General features: G+C 46.1%; 1 protein-coding gene across 8 annotated transcripts in view; it reads right to left on the reverse strand.

Annotated features, from left to right (window-relative positions):
• Positions 1-8,054: 8,054 nt before the first annotated feature.
• ZBTB24 (zinc finger and BTB domain containing 24) overlaps positions 8,055-21,338 on the reverse strand; it is a 52,607-nt gene continuing 39,323 nt past the window's right edge. For 5 of the 8 annotated variants that reach the window (XM_056566294.1, XM_056566293.1, XM_056566291.1 and 2 more), the window contains 3 exons: positions 20,925-21,008; positions 20,393-20,474; positions 8,056-11,482 (listed from right to left, as the gene is read on the reverse strand). In XM_056566294.1, the coding sequence (XP_056422269.1) occupies positions 8,875-11,482; positions 20,393-20,474; positions 20,925-21,008 (2,774 nt within the window). In that variant the 3' untranslated portion in view covers positions 8,056-8,874. Of the gene's footprint in view, positions 11,483-20,392; positions 20,475-20,924; positions 21,009-21,338 lie in introns of all 8 variants that reach the window. The other 3 variants (XM_056566297.1, XM_056566299.1, XM_056566296.1) reach the window with 3 other exon arrangements.

A 21,338-nucleotide genomic window follows, 5' to 3' on the forward strand; every position in this document is an offset into this window, starting at 1 on the left:
ACTCTGGACTTGGTACATTGGTCAAATTATGGAAAATTAACATAAAAAGAGAAAATTTAGGGCTCCATGGAAGTGTGATACTCCCTGAAGCAGTTTATGCAGAGGCCCGGATTATCTGGGCAAGTGTCACATTGATATGTGGTGTCCTTCCGAATCCCCCTCCTGAAACACACTCTGCATGTTTTCTGGGTTTGTCCCTTCTTTCCAGTGGGGGTGATCACACCTGGAAAGTGCTGGCCTGGGACGATCCTGGCGCCTATAACTCCAGACCCTTGGGAAGTCTGGCCTGATCTTTCTCTGTCAGCAAAGATCAGGAACCTCAGGACTTCTTCTTGGTACTGGAGGTATGTCCCTGTGTTGCCAGCGTACTGGGATAGTACAAAAGAGTTGTACATGGCAACCTGTACCAAGTAGACCGCAACTTTTTTGTACCATGCCCGTGTTTTCCGCATGGCGTTATATATCTTAAGGACTTGATCTGAGAGATCAACTCCCCCCATATACCGATTGTAGTCCAGAATATAATCGGGTTTGAGGACCATGAATAGTGGTGAGTATAAGGACATCCCTCTTATCCTTCTACTTCACCAACAAGAGGTTATCATGGGTGAGGGCACGGGACTCACCCTTGGGGATAGGAGTCTGGACCAAATTTAGAGGGAGGCCTCTCTGGTTCCTCCGCACCACAAGCGAACGTGGATCTGGCGGAAAAGGATTTGAACAGAGGGATGCTGGTATAAAAGTTGTCCACATATACGTGGAAACCCTTATCCAGCAATGGGTGCAAGGTCCCAAACGATTTTCCCGCTAACACCCAGAGTGGGGGAACAATCTGGGGGTTCAATACGGGAAACTCGTCCCTCATATACTCTAAACTTGCAAGTGTACCCGGAGGTACTCTCACAAAGTTTATAGAGCTTCCCGCCATACCGCGCCCGCTTTGAGGGAATATACTGGCGGAAGATGAGTCTCCCCTTAAAACTGATGAGAGACTCATCTACAGAGAGGTCCCTGAACGGTACGTAGGCCTCCAAAAATTTGGCCCCAAATTGATCGGTGACCGGCCTCACTTTGTAAAGCCGGTCATGGGCGGAATCACCTTGGGGCGGACATGCCGCATTATAATGCAGGCATTTGCGAATCGCCTCGAACCGCTTCCGTGTCATCACCATACTGTAAAGCAGGGTCTGATAGAGGACGTCCCCACTCCAGTAATGACGAGCACTTGGTTTTTTGTCCAGGCCCATATGCAGCGTGAGGCCCCAAAATGTCCTCATTTCCGCTGCATCAATGGCGTACCATTCATTGGACCTGGCCAAAAACGAATTGGGGTAGTGGGCAATGAACTGCTGGGCATACAAGGTCGTTTGCTCCACCATGAGATTGACCAGGCTGTCACTGAAAATAAACTTTAAAAAGTCTAGATCAGTGAATCCAGCCGTGTCAATCCGGATTCCTGAGTCGCCAACAAACTCAGGAATCAGTAGCTGATAACCCTCTGGGGGGCTCCAGACAGGGTCACCAGAAGGTTACTTTTTTTTTTTCTGTTTTTTCACTTTTACTTTCTTTTGATTCCCTACCTGTCCCTGAAAAAAGCTCACCCTGATCTAATGGGGTCCTCTTCTTCCTGAGGGTCTCCGATACTCCGAGGGGGGATCCCGGTCCTTATCTTCCCGCACTGTCCGCTGACTGAACTCAGTAAGCGTGCAGAGCGGGGAGAAGGAGCCGTTAACCTCTCCTCTGCCGCACTGCTATTGGCTGGACGATCGCCGGCCAATAGCAGCGTTGCTGGGGAGGTGACAGTATTGTCACCTCTCCCCAGCATCGGCAGGTGATTGGCGGTGTATCGTACACCGCCGATCACCATTTATTACCGGGTCATTGGGTCACAATTGACCCGAATCGGCGCAGATCGCTGGCATGAATTCGCTTGCGATCTGCGCCGATCGCAGACATGTGGGGGTCCCGGGACCCCCCTCGGCATTTGCACGCCATGCCTGCTGAACGATTTCGTCAGCCATGCCGTTCCGATCTCCGCCCGGCGAGCGGCAGAGACCGGAATGACTCAGGACGTATGCATACGTCCTGGGTCCTTATGTACCAGGGTCCCAAGACGTATGCATACGTCTTGGGTCCTGAACAGGTTAAAATCCCCCTAGTTTGAAGACCTATAACTTTCATTTTTCCGTATAAGCGGCGGTATGAGGGTTAATTTTTTGCGCTGTGATCTGTACTTTTTATTGATACCATATTCGCTTATATAAAACTTAATACATTTTTAATCAATTTTTTGGGGAATGAAATGTTTAAAAAAAAAAAAGCAGGAATTCGGATATTTACGCACACCGATACCAAATATGTATATACATTTTTATTTATTTTTTTAACACTTTTTGGGGGTGAAATAGGGAAAATTGGACAATTTACGTTTTTATTGGGGGAGGGTTTTTCCCCCCATTTTAATTTATTTTTATACTTTAATAGTCCCCGTAGGGGACTATTTATAGCAATCATCGGTCATTGGTCTGCTCGATCGCAGAAGACCCGTGGTAGCCAGCGGAGGCAGGGGAGGGGACCTCCGTCTGCCGTTCTGGATGATCGGATCGCTGCGGCAGCGCTCCATTTTAGTGACCGCAATGCTGCAGATGCCGTGATCTGTATTGATCACAGCATCTGAGGGGTTAATGGCGGACATCCGCGCGATCGCGAATGTCCGCCATTACCGGCGGGTCCCTGGTTGCCGTGCATGACCCGAGCATCGCTCGCGGTTATGTATAGGATGTAAATGTACGTCTTGGTGCGTTAGTACCACCTCACCAGGACGTACATTTACATCCTGCGTCGTTAAAGGGGAACCCCGGTGGAAACAAGTGGAAAACAATTGTTTTTAAATCAACTGGTGCCAGAAAGTTAAAACAGATTTGTAAATTACTTCTATTTCAAAATCTGAAGCCTTCCACTACTTAGCTGCTGTATGCTACAGAAAAATTGGGAAGTGCTTTTCAGTCTGACAACAGTGCTCTCTGCAGACACCTCTGTCTGTGTCAGGAACTGTTTAGATTAGAATCAGATCCCCATAGAAAACCTCTCCTGCTCTGGACAGTTCCTGACAAGGACAGAGGTGTCAGTAGAGAGTACTGTTGTCAGACTGGAAAGAATGTCACAAATTTCTCGGTAGTATCTCTTTAGTAAACAGCAGCTGATAAGTACTGGAAGGGTTAACATTTTTAAATAGAAGTAATACACAAATCTTTATTCTGGCACCAGTTGATTTGAAAACTTTTTTTTCCACTAGCGTTCCCCTTTAACCCCTCCATACAGTGATCATATAATAACATATACTAGCACTACACAGGTTCTGCAGACCATATATTTAAATACAATTACATTTAGTGACTCACAGGTGACATTTTTTTTTATTGAAGACCTCCATTTTCCTTTTTAATTTTCCAGCCGACCTAGACCACCATGATGATTTCTTTCAGCAATCGCTTGTCCCTTCAGAATCTGCAGAACAATCTCCCCATCTATAGTCCCCCAAATTGTAATGATGCTTAATTTGGTGCCCTGCACAGAAAGTGTGTGTAAGTAGGTCCCCCATTAGATATGTATGTCCTAACAGCAGTTAGGTTAATCTCCCCAGGAGGTTGGTTTCCCTTGAGTGTTGGGAAGGCCATTATCTAAGTGCATCTCCCCAGTAGGCAGATCGTTGCCAAATAAAGTAGGCATGTCCTTAGGCAGGTAAGTCCCCCATTAGGGGATTGGTATTTATGTTCTGCCAGAAGGCAGGTATGTCCACATTAGATAGGTATTTCCCCCAAAGGCAGGTATGACACCTTTAGGTAGATTGTCCCCCAGTAGGCAGGTTTTATCCCCAAATATTCATGTCCCCCCAATAAGCACCTGAGCCTAAAGCAGTCTGTCTGTGACTTACACAAGCAATTCACACACCCAGGGATCCTGCTTTGCGGCCCCATAAGTGACTCTAGGTGGCACTGACCCAGGGATCCAGCATCCGTGCAGCCCCATAATGAACTCTAGGTGGTGTCGCTTCAACTCGGCTCTTGGCATAAGCACTTTCTGGGGAGGAGAAACGACTGCTGTGGCTCGGCGCCTGGCCAAGGCACTTTAGCTGTAGAGGAAAACAACAATTTTAAAACTTGTCATCAGAAAACTACAGGTATGGTTAGTTTTATCTCCCTATGACCTATTTGCCGGAGTCTGAAGCTCCATACCTCAAACAAAGCTGACTGTTTGCCTTTAACTCCATAAAGGGGATAAGATGAATGATCGCAGGGGTCCCGCCATAGACATGAATAGAGGGGGCGTGGCATGACATCACTAGGGGGCCTGACCATGACATCACATCACCGTCTAGGAGGCAGCACCCGGCACAGAGATCGTGGGGGTCCCCAGCAGCGGGACCCCTGCGATCATACATCTTATCCCCTATCCTTTGGATAGGGAATAAGATGTATAAAGCTGGAATACCCCTTTAAAGGGGTACTCCGGTGAAAACCTTTTTTCTTTTAAATCAACTGGTGGCAGAAAGTTATACATATTTGTAAATTACTTCTACTAAAAAATCTTAATCCTTCCTGTACTTATTAGCTGCTGAATACTACAGAGGAAATTCTTATCTTTTAGGAATGCTCTGATGACATCACGAGCACAGTTCTCTCTGCTGACGTTATTATAATAACACTTTATTTATTGTTGTCCTTGGGATGTGAACTCAAGTCCCCAGCACTGCAAGGCAGCAGTGCTAACCACTGAGCCACCATGCTGCCCTTAGCATACATCTGCTATGCACGGTTGCTAAAATGGACAGAGATGTCAGCAGAGAGCACTGTGTTCGTGATGTCATCAGTGTTCCAAAAAGAAAGGAATTTCCTCTGTAGCATTCAGCAGCAAATAAGTACTGGAAGGATTAAGATTTTTTAATAGAAGTAATTTACAAATATGTTTAACTTTCTGCCACCAGTTGATTTAAAGAAAAAAGGTTTTAACCGGAGTACCCCTTTAAAGTATCCTTACTTACAAAGTTCTAGCTTGCGCAAACTAGCTTTGGGAGACTGATAAACATTATCTACAACTTCAGAGAATCTGTTGCATTCTTTAAAAATATATTTGATCTCCCTATCCGGTCTACTCTGTAGCAAAGCAACTCATTGAGTTTTGTACTCTAGCAGCAGAGGTGGGCTGGAATAATGAGGCACTGGTAGCTGCATTCTGCCATGGGTTTTTCAGACACTATAAAAGATTAATTCATAAAGAAAAAGGCGTCAAACGGGACATAATTAACACAAAGTATACTTTATTAACATGAAAAATGACAATACATTTAAAATAATTTAAAAGAATACATATATAGTAGTAAACATGAATCCAAGAGATGCTGAGAGAGAAGAACGGGGGCTATGCTTGTCTGCCAGGGAAAGAGTTAAATAAATAGTGCACAATAAATATTGTTTCCCATGAATTAATAAGGGAGGCTACGGCTCAAGGGTTGTGGAATAGATATTAGGAGCTGATCCGGCAATATGCTCGGATCGCAAATAAATACAGAAAATCAGAGAGCAAATGAGGGAGCCTCAGGGGATCAATAGCGCATTATAGGTAGAACAAACCCTAAGCTAGACAAAATAAGGAAATACTTTACCAAGTGGAGCAGGGAGTACAATGCTACAGCCACCCGCCACCCAACGTTTCACCAATGAAGGCTTCTTCCGGGGTGTGGTCAATAGAGTGTGGGGTATGTATATATGCAGAGACTTAACCAATTAAAACCAGGGACTAAAACACGTGATGTAGTTAAGGCGTCATAATCGCCCATAGGTCACTGTTACCAAGCCTCGCTTTCATAGCGAGGTCCGGAAACAGATACGCCTGTCAGCGCGCATCACCTGACAAAAGGAAATCGCGCCAGAGGGCTCCACAGCGTCGCGAGACAACCAAGCCTCGCTTCCAGAGCGAGGCTCGGATGTACGGGCCAATCGTATGCTAGGGTTGTGTCATTATCCAATAGAGGGCCAAGCCTCGCTATCAAAGCGAGGCTTGGAAGGTGCTCAGATGCGGAAATCCCTACTAAAGCGAAAGTTCATAACTCTAGGTAGTTAGTTATAGTTATATACAGACACAATTCAAACATAACATCTACATAACATGTGACCCTAGTATTATATGTACTTACCTTAAGTGTGTACTCTTTATGTATTTACTCACAATATGTATCCATCATGATATTTAGTCCCTGATATGCAATCTATAATATGTTGATATAGAAATGAATATATTTTATTTATTTATGTTTGAATTGTGTCTGTATATAACTATAACTAACTACCTAGAGTTATGAACTTTCGCTTTAGTAGGGATTTCCGCATCTGAGCACCTTCCAAGCCTCGCTTTGATAGCGAGGCTTGGCCCTCTATTGGATAATGACACAACCCTAGCATACGATTGGCCCGTACATCCGAGCCTCGCTCTGGAAGCGAGGCTTGGTTGTCTCGCGACGCTGTGGAGCCCTCTGGCGCGATTTCCTTTTGTCAGGTGATGCGCGCTGACAGGCGTATCTGTTTCCGGACCTCGCTATGAAAGCGAGGCTTGGTAACAGTGACCTATGGGCGATTATGACGCCTTAACTACATCACGTGTTTTAGTCCCTGGTTTTAATTGGTTAAGTCTCTGCATATATACATACCCCACACTCTATTGACCACACCCCGGAAGAAGCCTTCATTGGTGAAACGTTGGGTGGCGGGTGGCTGTAGCATTGTACTCCCTGCTCCACTTGGTAAAGTATTTCCTTATTTTGTCTAGCTTAGGGTTTGTTCTACCTATAATGCGCTATTGATCCCCTGAGGCTCCCTCATTTGCTCTCTGATTTTCTGTATTTATTTGCGATCCGAGCATATTGCCGGATCAGCTCCTAATATCTATTCCACAACCCTTGAGCCGTAGCCTCCCTTATTAATTCATGGGAAACAATATTTATTGTGCACTATTTATTTAACTCTTTCCCTGGCAGACAAGCATAGCCCCCGTTCTTCTCTCTCAGCATCTCTTGGATTCATGTTTACTACTACATATGTATTCTTTTAAATTATTTTAAATGTATTGTCATTTTTCATGTTAATAAAGTATACTTTGTGTTAATTATGTCCTGTTTGACGCCTTTTTCTTTATGAATTACTCTATGTCTTGTGGCGTAGGACCTACTGTGTGGGAATTTTTTTCTTTGGGTATCTCACTATAAAAGATTAGATTGAGTCAAAAAATCTTGCGAAGTTTGGGAAAGAATGGTGTTCTGTAAACTGAAAACAAATGTAAATTCCATCAAACTCAAGTCACTTTACTAGGGTTTGTGATTGCTGCAGAAGGGTTCGAGATGGGCCCACAGAAGGTTTTAGCAGTACTGCAAAGGCCTTGTCCTATATTCCTTACCAATCTACATTCTTTACCAAGGTTTTTGGGTTTTGCTAACTACGTCAGGAAGTTAATATGGGGCTTTTCCTCCATATTAAAACCCCTGACTGATATGACCGACAAAAAATGGCAATCCAAATGTGTGGTCCCCAGTTGTGATACAAGCATTTAACCCTTAAAACTGCCTTCCCCATAGCTCCCATTCTGATTCTTCCAAATTTAGCACTCTCCCTTTATACTAGAAGGTAATGCATCTGAGAAAGCAGACAGCATCCTCCTGTCTCAACGTCAGCATGGAGAGAGGTGGGGTGCCAGGCAGATCGCAGGAGTCCCAGCGGTTCGATCCCCCCTGATCAGATTCTTATCCTCATTATTGGGATCTATGTATAGGGTATAAGATGTTCTACTTAAAGACTTGGCTCAAACAACACACATACTTTGCAAAATTGGGTCTCGTGCTACATTTTTACTGTATTTCCATGTAAACTGAATGACTGAACACAGCTTGAAATCCTGCACATCAAATCTGAGCAGAATACTGCATGTGTGAATAGACCCTAAGGGAATAAATCTGAGCTTAATTGGGGAAAAATTGATTACAAGGAATCACTTATCTATGAGATACCAATAAGCTCTAAGACAATCAAATTATTATTACTTTTTATTTAAAATGCACATATGCAACTCCTGTACATAAAAGTTTAACTATAGAACAAATTGCTACAATACAGTGTAGGCATGTTTGACTTTTTGGCTCTGTGCGATGCTTTCCAAAATGTTATTTAAAGAAATCCTGTTTAAATTAATCTATAAATGATACTTTGGTGCACATTAAAAAGGGGGAAAACTTATTTAATATCTTCCCTTGCTGTCAAGTAAAAACTTCTTGATGTTACAGGTACAAAGCTTAAGACTGCACTTCTGAGAGAGAAGAATGACAAAAAAAGGGTTACGCATCACACTCTCACTGTAGTGCAGCTTTGGGTTTTGAGCATGTTTCTTCAAACAATCTTACCTCAAACAGAACAAATATTAATGTACACTAAAGTGAAATTATTATACTCCGGTAAGCCTCCTAATTCTATAGTGTATTCAATACAAAGTTGAAGCATCTCTGGAGCTCATTCCACTTAGGCTATTTGATAAAAGAAAATCCTTTCCATATATGTTTAATATATCCATGTCAACTTCTGCTACACTGCACAAGAAAAAAAAAAGGAAAAATATATCAATTTTGATGAAAGGCACATAAAATGTAATGTTAAAATATAAATCATACATGTCTAAGTTATGGAAAAATGCCGAATGAAAGTAACAAACCGAGATACTCAGAATTAAAGTTTATAACTTGCTTGGCCCTTAAAAAAACAACAACAAATAAAACAAAGTTTTTCAGTTATTACATTAGAAAAAATATTTTGTACAAGTATTTTCAAAAAGAACAGTTTATATAGAGCTTGAATTTGGTGTGTCCATTGTTGTACTGGCAAAAGGAACAGCGCTGGCAGGTCTCTGAAATGTCTGAGCTTGAACTAGCTGTCCAGGTGCAGGCTGCGGTACTGAGCCAACAGGTAAAGTTTGCGGAGCTTGCACAGAAGCACGGACACTCTGGTTCAGAGTACTAGAGGCTGCTGGAGCATGCACCCGAGTTTGTGGTTTTGCATGATCAGTTTGGGTCAAATGAATTTCATGGGTCCGTCCCTGCAGTTGTTCAAATGCTTCTTTTGACAGAGTGACAATTGGCACAGGCTGCGTTACTGGGCCACCAGGTAAAGTTTGTTGAGCTTGCACAGAAGCCCGGCCACTCTGGTTCAGAGAACTAGGAGTTGGTGGAGCTTGCACCCGAGTTAGTGATGCTGGACGATCAGTTTGGGTCAAGTAAATTTCATGGGTCCGTCCCTGCAGTTGTTCAAATGCTTCTTTTGACAGAGTGACAACATGTGCAGGTTGTGTTACCGGAACAACAGGTAAAGTCTGCTGAGCTTGCACAGAAGCCCGGGCACTCTGGGTCCGATTACTAGGAGTTGGTGGAGCTTGCACCCGAGTTAGTGGTGCTGGACGATCTGTTTGGGTAAAGTGAATTTCATGGGTCCGTCCCTGGAGTTGGTCAAACGCTTCTTTTGAAAGAGTGACAATTGATGCAGGCTGTGTAACTGAGCCCATAGGGAAAGTATGCTGAGCTTGAACAGTAGCCCGGACACTCTGGTTTAGAGTACTAGGGGCTGGTGAAGCTTGCACCCGAGTTATTGGTGCTGGACGATCAGTTTGGGTCAAGTAAATTTCATGGGTACGTCCCTGCAGTTGGTCGAATGCTTCTTTTGACAGAGTGACAATTGGTGTAGACTGTGGTACTCTGCCAACAGGTAAATTTTGCTGAGCTTGCACAGAAGCCCTCACACTCTGGTTTAGAATAGGAGAAGCTGGAGGAGCTTGCACCCGAGTTAGTGGTGCTGAACGATCTCTTTGGGTAAAGTGAATTTCATGGGTACGTCCCTGCAGTTGTTCAAATGCTTCTTTTGACAGAGTGACAATAGGTACATGCTGTGTTACTGAGCCAACAGGTAAAGTTTGCTGAGCTTGCTCAGGAGTCCGGACACTCTGGTTAAGGTTACTAGGAGCTGTTGGAGCTTTCCCTCGAGTCTGCGATGTTGGACGATCAGTTTGTGTCAAGTGAATTTCATGGGTCCATCCCTGCAATTGGTCAAATGCTTCTTTAGATAGAGTGACAACATGTGCAGGCTGCGGTACTGAGCCAACAGGTAAAGTTTGCTGAGCTTGCTCAGGAGCCCGGGCACTCTGGTTAAGGATACTAGGAGCTGATGGAGCTTGCACCCGAGTCTGCGATGTGGGACGATCAGTTTGGGTCAAGTGAATTTCATGGGTCCGTCCCTGCAATTGGTCAAATGCTTCTTTAGACAGAGTGACAACATGTGCAGGTTGTGTTACTGAGCCAACAGGTAAACTTTGCTGAGCTTGCTCAGGAGCCCGGGCACTCTGGTTAAGGATACTAGGAGCTGATGGAGCTTGCACCCGAGTCTGCGATGTGGGACGATCAGTTTGGGTCAAGTGAATTTCATGGGTCCGTCCCTGCAATTGGTCAAATGCTTCTTTTGACAGAGTGACAACATGTGCAGATTGTGTTACTGGGCCAACAGGTAAAGTTTGCTGAGCTTGCTCGGGAGCCCGAACACTCTGGTTACGGATAGCAGGAGCTGGTGAAGCTTGCACTCGAGTTAGTGGTGTTGAACGATCTGTTTGGGTCAAGTGAATTTCATGGGTCCGTCCCTGCAGTTGGTCAAAAGCTTCTTTTGACAGAGTGACAATTGGTGCAGACTGTGTTACTGGTCCTGTAGGTAAAGTTTGCTGAGCTTGCTCAGGAGCCCGGACACTCTGGTTAGAAATACTAGGAGCTGATGGAGCTTGTACCAGAGTTGGCGGTGCTGGACGATTTGTTTGAGTCAAGTGAATTTCATGGGTCCGTCCCTGAAGCTGGTCAAATGCTTCTTTTGAAAGGGTGACAACATGCATTTGCTCTGGCAAAACAGTCTGTACCCTGCTCTCCATGTCAATATTGTGAATTTGTTGTACCTGGTGCTGATGTGATGCCACTGGTAACCCACGCAAAGCAGGAGGTTGATGAGCTATCAGTGCCAGATTTGCAGCATGGTCAGCAATGGATGGAGAGGCTTCAGTAGTAACAATACTAATACCCTGGCCTTGACCTGACATGAAATTTAGGTTATTTACATTGTCTGAAACCAATACTTGTATTTCTTGTTGATTAGGTGTTGCTAACTGATACTGTTGCATCTGCATTACGCTTCCTGATCCCTCATTAACTTTAGTGCTAGTAGTGGTGGCCGGTGGTTTTGGCTTTTTTTCTTTGCTGTGAGATTTTATGTGGGCTTTCAGATTGTCCATACGAGTAAACTGCACATTGCATTTTGAGCAAGAAAATGGCTTCTTTCCCGCATGCAAAGTGATGTGCCTCCTCTTGGCACTGGAGTCTCCAAAGGATTTCCCACAAATGTTGCAAGAATACGGCTTTTCACCCCTGAAGAGAAAAACGGAAGTTATGATTACACATTTTCAACTGTACTTCATTCAGTTTTTTAGAGAGATACAGATATAGCCATAAATGTTGGCACCCCAGAACATTTTCAAGAAAATGAATTATTTTTCACAGAAAAGGATTGCAGTAACACGTTTTGCTATAAAAAATTAATTCCCTTTGTGTGTATTGGAACTAAACCAAAAAAGGGAGAAAAAGAAAGGAAACTCCAAAAATGTGCTGGACAAAGTTATTGGCACCCTTTCAAAATTGTGGATAAATAAATTGTGGATAAACTCACCTGGGGCATGTAACAGGTGTGGGCAAAAAAAAAAAAAAAAAAAAAATCACACCTGAAAGCAGATAAAAAGGAGAGAAGTTCACTTAGTCTTTGCATTGTGTGGCTGTGTGTGCCACACTAAGCATGGACAACAGAAAGAGGAGAAGAGAACTGTCCGAGGACTTGAGAAACAAAATTGTGGAAAAAAGGAGATTTTTTTTTACTTACCGTAAAATTTCTTTCTCGAAGGATCCATTGGGGGACACAGACCGTGGGTGTATGCTGCTGTCTCTAGGAGGTGTGACACTATGGTAATAAAAAAATAAAAATAAAAAAAGGCGGCTCCTCCCAGCAGGATATACCCGCCCTCAGGCTCGGAGCTAAATCAGTTTAAGTTCCAGAGCAATAGGAGGAGACCAACAGGTCAAAGAAAAACCAAAACTGTCCAAGAACCAGAAGAAAAAAACAACAACTGAACACACCCACGGACAGAGAACCAAGGGAAAATCCCAAAAAGGGCGGGAGCTGTGTCCCCCAATGGATCCTTTGAGAAAGCGATTTTACGGTAAGTAAACAAAAATCTCCTTTTCTCTATCGGCTCCATTGGGGGACACAGACCGTGGGACGTACCAAAACCGTCCTTTGGGTGGCCAGATAAGCAGTCAGGCAGACGGCCGATCCACTGCCGCCTGCAACACTTTACGACCCAGACTAGCATCAGCCGATGCAAAAGTATGAACTCTGTAAAACCTCGAGAAAGTGTGCAAAGACGACCAGGTAGCTGCCTTGCAAATCTGCAAGGCCGAGGCTCTATTCTGGAGAGCCCAGGATGCCCCAACAGAATGGGTAGAATGAGCCACAACCCTGAAAGGAGGAATCTTCCCCTTACAGTGATAGGCTTCCGAAATGGCGGACCGAATCAACCGAGAAATGGTGGCCTTGGAAGCAGGTTGTCCCTTGCGACGACCTTCCGTAAGGACGAAAAAGGAATCACACTGACGAAACGAGGAAGTGATGGAGAGATAAGCCCGAACTACATCCAGCTTGTGTAGTAAGCGCTCCTTAGGATGAGAAGGAGCAGGACAAAAGGACGGGAGGACAATGTCCTCATTGAGTTGAAAGGCCGAGACCACCTTAGGCAAAAAGGAAGGATCTGGCCGGAAAACAACCTTGTCCTGGTGGATCACCAGAAACTGAGAACGGCAGGAAAGAGCTGCCAATTCAGACACCCTCCGGATGGAGGCGATAGCAACAAGAAACGCCACTTTCCAAGAAAGGAGTCGGCGAGACAACTCTCTAAGGGGCACAAAGGGTGCACCCTGGAGGGCACTCAGAACCAAATTCAAGTCCCAAGGGGGAGAGGGTGACCGATAAGGACGAACAGAGTGCGCCACTCCTTGAAGGAAGGTCCGGACATGAGAATTAGAAGCCAGAGGCCGCAGGAAAAAAACAGCAAGGGCCGAGACCTGACCTTTAAGTGAACTGAGAGACAACCCTAGTTCCAACCCCGACTGCAAAAAGGAGAGAAGACGGGGAACAGAGAAGGTTACCGGGGAGAAGTCATGAGCTTCACACCAACGAAAATAAGACCGCCAAGTACGGTGGTAAATTCTTGCGGAGGAGGGCTTACGAGCCTTGAGCCTGGTGTGAATGACTTGGGAAGAGAACCCGCGTGCCCTCAAAACCGCGGTCTCAACTGCCACGCCGTCAAATGCAGAGACTGTAAATTGGGGTGGCAAAGAAGACCCTGAGAGAGCAGGTCCGGGCGGAGCAGAAGGCGCAGTGGAGAGTCGTCCAGGAGCATGACTACGTCAGCGTACCACGACCTTTGGGGCCAATCTGGAGCAACCAGAATGGCGGGACGTCCTCTGCCTTGAGCTTCCTCAGCACCCTGGGAAATAGCGGAAGAGGAGGGAACAGATAGGGTAGGGAAAACCCCGCCCAAGGAATCACTAGGGCGTCCAGAGCCTGAGGGTCCCGGGACTTGGACACAAAAGGAAGGATCTTCCGATTGTGCCGGGACGCGAAGAGGTCCACGTCCGGAATGCCTCCGGATGTAGAGACCACTCGCAGGGTCGGGTGAGGACCGACTGAGGAAGTCCGCTTCCCAGTTGAGCACTCCCGGAATGTGAATCGCCGAAATGGCCGGAACCTTGCTCTCCGCCCAGGTGAGAATCTTGGTCACCTTTGCCATGGCTCCCGAGCTGCGAGTGCCGCCCGGTCGATTTATGTATGCCATGGCCGTGGCGTTGTCCGACTGAACGCGGACAGGACGTGACTGAAGACGGGACTCCCAATGAAGAAGACAAAGAAGAATCGCCCGTAATTCCAATATGTTTATTGGAAGAAGGGTCTCCTGGGGAGACCAGAGTCCCTGAACCATCCAAACCCTGAAGACGCCGCCCCAGCCCGACAGGCTGGCATCCTTTGTAACAACCTGCCAGTGAAGGGGAAGAAACGCCCGCCCTTGTAGAAGAAAGGGGGAGCGGAGCCACCAGAGCAGAGACTGATGGACCCTGCAAGGGAGAACAATCTGACGATCGAGGGACAGAGTAGACCTGTTCCATCGAGAGAGAATCGCCAGTTGAAGGGGGCAGTAATAAACCTGGGCAAAGTGTACGGCCTCCATAGTTGCCACCATCCGACCCAGGACTTCCATAGAAGTGCGGATGGAGACTAATACCTGGGTCCGAAGGGAGCGGACCCCCGACCGGAGCGCCAGACGTTTGTCCAGCAGAAGACAAATTCGGGCAGAGGCCGTGTCGAATCGAAGTCCCAGGAAGGTTAGAGACTTGGTAGGACGGAGGACTGACTTGTCCCGGTTGACCATCCACCTGAAGCGAGTCAGAGTGTGGAGAGTGACGTCTAGATTCTCCAGAGTCTGGGCTCTGGTTGGAGCCTTGATGAGAAGGTCGTCCAGATAGGGTATCACCGAGATTCCCCTCGACCGTAACCGGCCCATCACTGGCGCAAGGATCTTTGTAAAGACCAGAGGAGCCATGGCTAGACCAAAGGGGAGGGCTACAAATTGAAAGTGCCCCTCCGGAAACGCAAAGCGGAGGTATCGATGATGGCCTGGAAATATTGGCACATGGAGGTAGGCATCCTTGATGTCCACCGATGAAAGGAACTCCTTGTTCCAGGGATGCCACCACCGAACGGAGAGATTCCATTCGCAAGTGGCGGATGAGAAGGTGACGGTTGAGACGCTTGAGGTCTTGGATTGGTCGCACAGAACCGTCCTTCTTGGGGACCACAAAAAGATTTGAATAGAAACCCTGAAACCGTTCCCCTGGAGGAGCGTGAACGATAACCCCCTGGAGAAGCAGAGACTGGAGAGACGCTCGAAATTGCTTCGCCAGAGGAGGAGACCGGGGGGCCCGGGATCGAAAAATTCGCCTCCGAAGGGAGGCAAATTCGATTTGGTAACCGTTGGACACCATGTCCCTGACCCAAGAGTCCTGAATGTGTGAGATCCAGATGTCTCAAAAAAGCAAGAGACGACCTCACACCTGAGAAGAAACCACGGGTGGGGGCCACACTTCATGCAGAAGTGGGTTTGCGGTTGCCTGATTTGGGCGCAAAACGGCCGGACCGGTTGGAGTCCGACTTCCAAGACGGGCGTGCCCGGAACGAGGGAGCCTTCTTGTCCCGCGAGGGCGCCTGCCCGGACCCTTTGCTGGAGCCAGAGGTACGAAAGGACCGAAAGGAAAAGGACTTCCTTTGGGAAGTAGGGCAAGCCTTATTTTGAGGTAACAAGGAACTCTTACCTCCCGTTGCCTCAGAGATAATCTCATCAAGGCGTTTGCCAAAAAGACGGCCACCCGTAAAGGGTGAAAGACCTTTTGGAAGAGACATCCGCATTCCAAGCTTTAAGCCACATAGAGCGGCGGAGAGTCGCTAGGTGACCCACAGCAAAGGCAGAACAACGGGCTGACTGCATGGAAGCTGCGCACAGAAAGTCCCCAGCTTTAGAGCATTGGAGAGCCAGAGCAGATAGATCCTCTGGGGGGGGGGGGGGGATATCCTGATGGAGCTTTTGGCACCACTCCGACAGGGCCTTGGACACCCATGTCGAGGCGAAGATGGGAAGAAGAGAAGAGCCAGCTGCTTCAGAAGCAAACTTCGCTAAGGATTCTACCTTCTTGTCCGTGGGATCCTTGAAGGCAGCGGCATCTGCCAGAGGCAGTGTAGTCGCCTTTGAGATCCGGGAGATTGGTGGATCCACTGAGGCAGGGGAAACCACCATAGCGACAAAGTCCTTGTCAAATGGATAACGTTCTTGAATTGTCTTGATTCCCGGGAACCTCTTGTCTGGATGTTTCCATGCAGATTCCAGAATGTCGTCAAAGTCAGTGTGAGCTGAACCTTTGAGGTGCTGGCTTAGCACGATGAAAGGATACTCCTGGATTGACATCCGAAGATCCTGGGTCCTCTAAGTGAAAGGTGTCTCTTATGGCTGTCACCAATGAGTTAATCGTTGCAATTGAGTCCGAGCGGTCCTCTGAGTCAGATGCTGGCTCGGAAGCCTCATCCACCAGGGGAATGTGAATAGAGTAGAGGCAGTCCTGGAGGGGGGCGACCCTGACCGGGTACGCGGCGACTCCGAGAACGTCCTCTGGAGGAGCAACGTTTGTGCCCAGATGACAAGGGGGGGGGGGTGGGACCCACGAGGGGAACGCTCACGTCTATCTGAAGACTCAATGGAAGAGTCAGACGAGGCACACCTAGGACGCTTGTGAGAGCATGAAGCATGTGGAGACGAGGAGCGGGCCCTCTCAGAGGTCCTGCTCAGGGAAGACCCCTTCAAGGCGGACACCACTTCCCGGGAGGACTCAGCCACCGAACGGGAGACTTGGGTCAAGTCAGCCATATACTGGGACAGGGAAGAAACCCAGGCTGGTGGAGCGGCTGAACCCACCGGGACCAAAAAGGACATCAGGGGGTACCAGGGGGTCTGGGGGAGCAGTGGAGCAGGCAGGGCATGTGGGCTCAGCAGAGCCAGACATCTTGGTATTACAGTGCTTACAGACAAAATAAGTCACTGAAGTTCCAGGTTTCTGTTTAGAGGGAGGAACAGCTCTGGGTACGGACATAATGTGGAAAAAGACAGGAACTTTCTCACCCTAGTCCGTGTCCCCTGTCAGAAGCAGTGAGGAGAACTCGCTCAGCTAGAGTGCAGCTAGAGTGAAGGAACAGGCCAGCCAATAGGAAGAGAGGGGCGTGCCTGAAGCAAGGCACTAACTAACTGACCCCTTCTTACTGAAAATCGCGCCCACGGCGCTGATTGGAAGCTGCTTCTCGCCTCAGAGCTCTCAGCCCTGTGGGCGGAGCTATAGACCAGCCGAGAAGAACTGTAATTGTCCCGAGCGCACAAGTCAGCCGCATATGCGCTCGGGGGAATAGAGCAAACGGCTTAAATGCCGGCAGAGACTGCCGGAGATAGAGAAAGTAAGCCGGCGCTGAAGCGCCCAGCCCGTACCAGCGGCGCGGATGTCAGCCGCGTATAAGGCGCTGTGGACATAGTCGCACTAAAACACACACACAAAGTGAAGTGCCCCATATATTACATGCCCCCTCAGGTGCCACTGCTCCCCCAGAATAAAAGTGCCGCCCCTGTATAAGCCAGCCCCATAACCTGAAAGGTGGGCCAAAAACAGGGGGTCTCTAGAGGTTGCAAGTCCGTACCTATGGAGAAAAAGGGGGGGGGGGGGGGGGGGGGGAAGTACTTACCTCAGTCAGAAGAACTTACCTAATGGAGTCTTCAGTGAAGTCTTCAGTCAGCTTTAGTTACCTGCATCACGTCTGGATGCTATGCGCGAGCGAGGCGAGCAGGGAAATAGGGGGACCCAGACCCATGAAGTACCAACCCAGGCGCTGACTGTTGGCGAGGGGGGGTGAACAGCGCATATACGCAATGTCTGTGCCCCCTTACTCGCAATAGGGAAACAGGGAACCGGAGTCCCTGAGCCCCCACCTGAAAACAGAAAAGAAAAAGGAATAAAAAACTAACACTTCCCTATACTAGGTAAACAAAAAAAATCAGAAGACATGGTCTGGAGAATTCCAGACCATGTCCACCTCCTTCATACACTAAGCTTAAACTGATTAGCTCAGAGCCTGAAGGCGGGTATATCCTGCTGGGAGGAGACGACTTTTTTTTATTACCATAGTGTTATTACCATAATCTTAAGGTTACAAGTCCATGTCCAGAGATCTAGATTTGCCTTTGTCCACAGCGTGCAACATTATAAAAGAAGTTTGCAACCCATGGCACTGTAGCTAATCTTCCTGGGCGTGGACGGAAGAGAAAAATTGATGAAAGGTGTCAACGCAGGATAGTTCCTATGGTATTCAAGCTGTCCTGCAGGCTCAGGGAGCATCAGTGTCAGCGTGAACTCTCGACATTTAAATGAAATGCTATGGCAGGAAACCCAGGAGGACCCCACTGCTGACACAGACATAAAAAAGCAAGACTACATTAAGCCAAAATTAACTTTAAGCCAAAATCCTTCTGGGAAAACGTCTTGCGGACAGATGAGACCAAGATAGAGCTCTTTGGTAAAGCACATCAATCTACTGTTTACCGAAAACGGAATGAGGCCTACAAAGAACAGAACACAGTACCTACAGTGAAATATGGTGATGATTCAATGATGTTTTAGGGCCGTTTCGCTGCCTCTGGCACTGGGTGCCTTAAATGTGTGCAAGGCATCATGAAATCTGAAGATTACCAATGGATTTTGGGTCGCACTGTACAGTCCAGTGTCAGAAAGCTGGGTTTGCCTTTGAGATCTTGGGTCTTCCAGCAGGACAATGACCCCAAACATACATCAAATAACACCCATAAATGATGCAACAAAGCACTGGAGAGTTCTGAAGTGGCCAGCAATGAGTCCAGATCTAAATCCCATTGAACACCTGTGAAGAGATGTTAAAATTGCTGTTGGGAAAAAGCACCCTTCCAATAAGAAAGACCTGGAGCAGTTTGCAAAGGAAGAGTGGTCCAACATTCCGGCTGAGTGGTGTAAGAAGCTTATTGATGCTTATAGGGTGTGCAACCAACCAAGTTAAGCGTGCCAATAATTTTGTTCAGCCCATTTTTTGGAGTTTGGTATGACATTATGTCCAATTAGCTTTTTTTCCTCTTTTTTGGTTTAGTTCCAATATACATGTGTTACTGCAATCCTTTTTCTGTGAGAAATACTTCAGTTACTTAAAATTTTAGGGGTGCCAAAATTTACAGCCATGACTATCACAAATAATAGGGTAAAGCACACATTTGTAAGAAGAGAAGGCGGCAACATAAAGAATACAGCTAATCCAAGCCACAAAACAGAAACCAAGATAATAGGGTAAAGATGGAAAGGAAATACAAGGTATCGGGGGGAAATAAAAGATCAAGTAGGAAAGATAAGTACTTTAATTGAAACAACAGATTTTTGATAAAAAAAAAACTACTTAACAGAATTTTCAATCCTATGAAAAATTGTTAGATGTACTACCAAATTATTTTCTCTCTTGTATCTAATTGAAAGGATTAGAGGAGTTCTGTAGTAAAATATAACTTATCCCCTATCCAAAGGATAGGGGATAAGTTGTAGATCGCGGGGGGTCCGACAGCTGAGACCCCCACGATCTCCTGAATCGGGCCCGAGCAGTCTGCTGGAAGGAGGCGTACAGACCCCCACACGCGGTGGCAGCCAGCATGCCCCCACTTCCTGTATCCCATCAAGATAAATGGAGGGGGCGTGTCGGCCAGGGCTTCCTGTAGAGGTCGAAACGGCCACTTCCGACAGACTGCCAGGGCCCTGTTCAGATCGCAGGGGGTCCCAGCTGTCGGACCCCCCCCCCCCCCCCCCCCCCCCCCCGCGATATATAACTTATCCCCCATCTTTTGGATATGGGATAAGTTATATTTCGCTCCTTTAAAGACAGGAGAAAAGGGGGCATGTATTAAAGCACTAGGACATATAACATCTTTTAAAATTATATACTCTGGGAAGCTTCTGATAAACTAGTATTCATGAGATAGCTTGGTTTAGCAATCACACACCAGTATGTCCAAAGTCTGTGTTTTCTGTCATCAGATCATGTCACTCATATCAAGATTATAAGGTTTCTTGCTTCCCAATTCATAGCAGTCTCCATCAACTACTCAGCACCTCCGGACTCCCATTACTGCATGATACTCCACTTCCTCTTCTTGCCTTGTATACTCATTTGCCATTTCTATACCTACCCCGTCCCTTGCATACCAATAGAGAGTGACACGTAATACCAAATTAATTTTAGGAGAGCAACTCCTGTACTAAATGTGGAATATTAGACAGTATCCTTTGAAATGGTATACACAGGGTAAAGCACTCATAATGGAAGGCAAACAAACAAAAAAAAATAGCTTCCAATGTATTTGCTTGGTTGATTGGATGATAGGGCAAGTCTTAAGGCTCTAAGGCTCTATTCAGTTTAGCACCATTCCTTACGTTCATTACAGAAACATGACATCTAGGCAATATTTTTTTTCAGACAAACTGTGATGGACTTCTCTGTCTTATAAAATAGGGTCTGCCTGGTCTCCAGTATTTGGAAGGCTAGAACAGCAGCTGTAAAATACAAAGTAGTCAAATTACCTGTGTATTCTCATATGTGTGAGTAATGAACTTTTAGCAGTGAATGATTTTCCACAGACTTCACATGTATATGGCTTTTCACCTGAATGAAAAGAAAACAAAAATTATATAATTCAGCACCAATGTACCTAGTTATTATTTACCACATGCACACATAGGCACAAAAAATATCAACAGTTACATTATATAAACATGACAGAGCGAGTAAATAGTATTTTACAGCCTAGAATCATACACTCCGGACTGATTTAAAGTGTTAAACTCCTGAAAAGCTCCAGAAATGACTACCAAAGTAAGTGTAGTGTTGTTTGTATATAGCATAAGATTTATAGTGATGCTGTAGAAAATGTTAGTATAAATGCTGGGTATATACACGTTAGATTGTACTACAGCTGTCCATATTTACAATCAATTTCCATACATCACTAATTTAGGCCTTGAACTGCTTTTTTTTTGGGGGGGGGGGGGGGGGGGGGGGGCTTAAAACTTTATTAAATGAAGCACATATTTATATATCGAAAAACAGCTGTACCTGTATGAGATCTTAGATGTTTTTTTAATTGAGCTGAGTCCAAGCACTTTCGCTGGCAGATATTACACTCTGGTAACCCATCACCTTTTATTGATGGACAAAAAACACAAGTACACAAGTATATATTAGAACAGAATGTTATTCTAGAAAGTGTGCTGAGTGCTAATAAGCCACATTTTAAGTTCTGAAATTAGCAAAAAAAATGATCATGCCTAAACGTTTAGAATTTAAAAAAATTTAAGTTTGATCAGTGGGAGTTCATTTAAGGCCAGTGACCGCTTTATTACAGATATTCTAATGTCCATAAAGATCCTAAATGGTTTTCTAAACTAACCGGTCGCATTAACCATCAGGTTCAAACCATTAATGTTCTTGACTGCAGAATATTAGAAAAAATTACTGTGTGTGCATGGG

This window comes from Hyla sarda, chromosome 3 (assembly GCF_029499605.1).
Source record: "Hyla sarda isolate aHylSar1 chromosome 3, aHylSar1.hap1, whole genome shotgun sequence".
Classification (NCBI taxonomy): Eukaryota; Metazoa; Chordata; class Amphibia; order Anura; family Hylidae; genus Hyla; species Hyla sarda.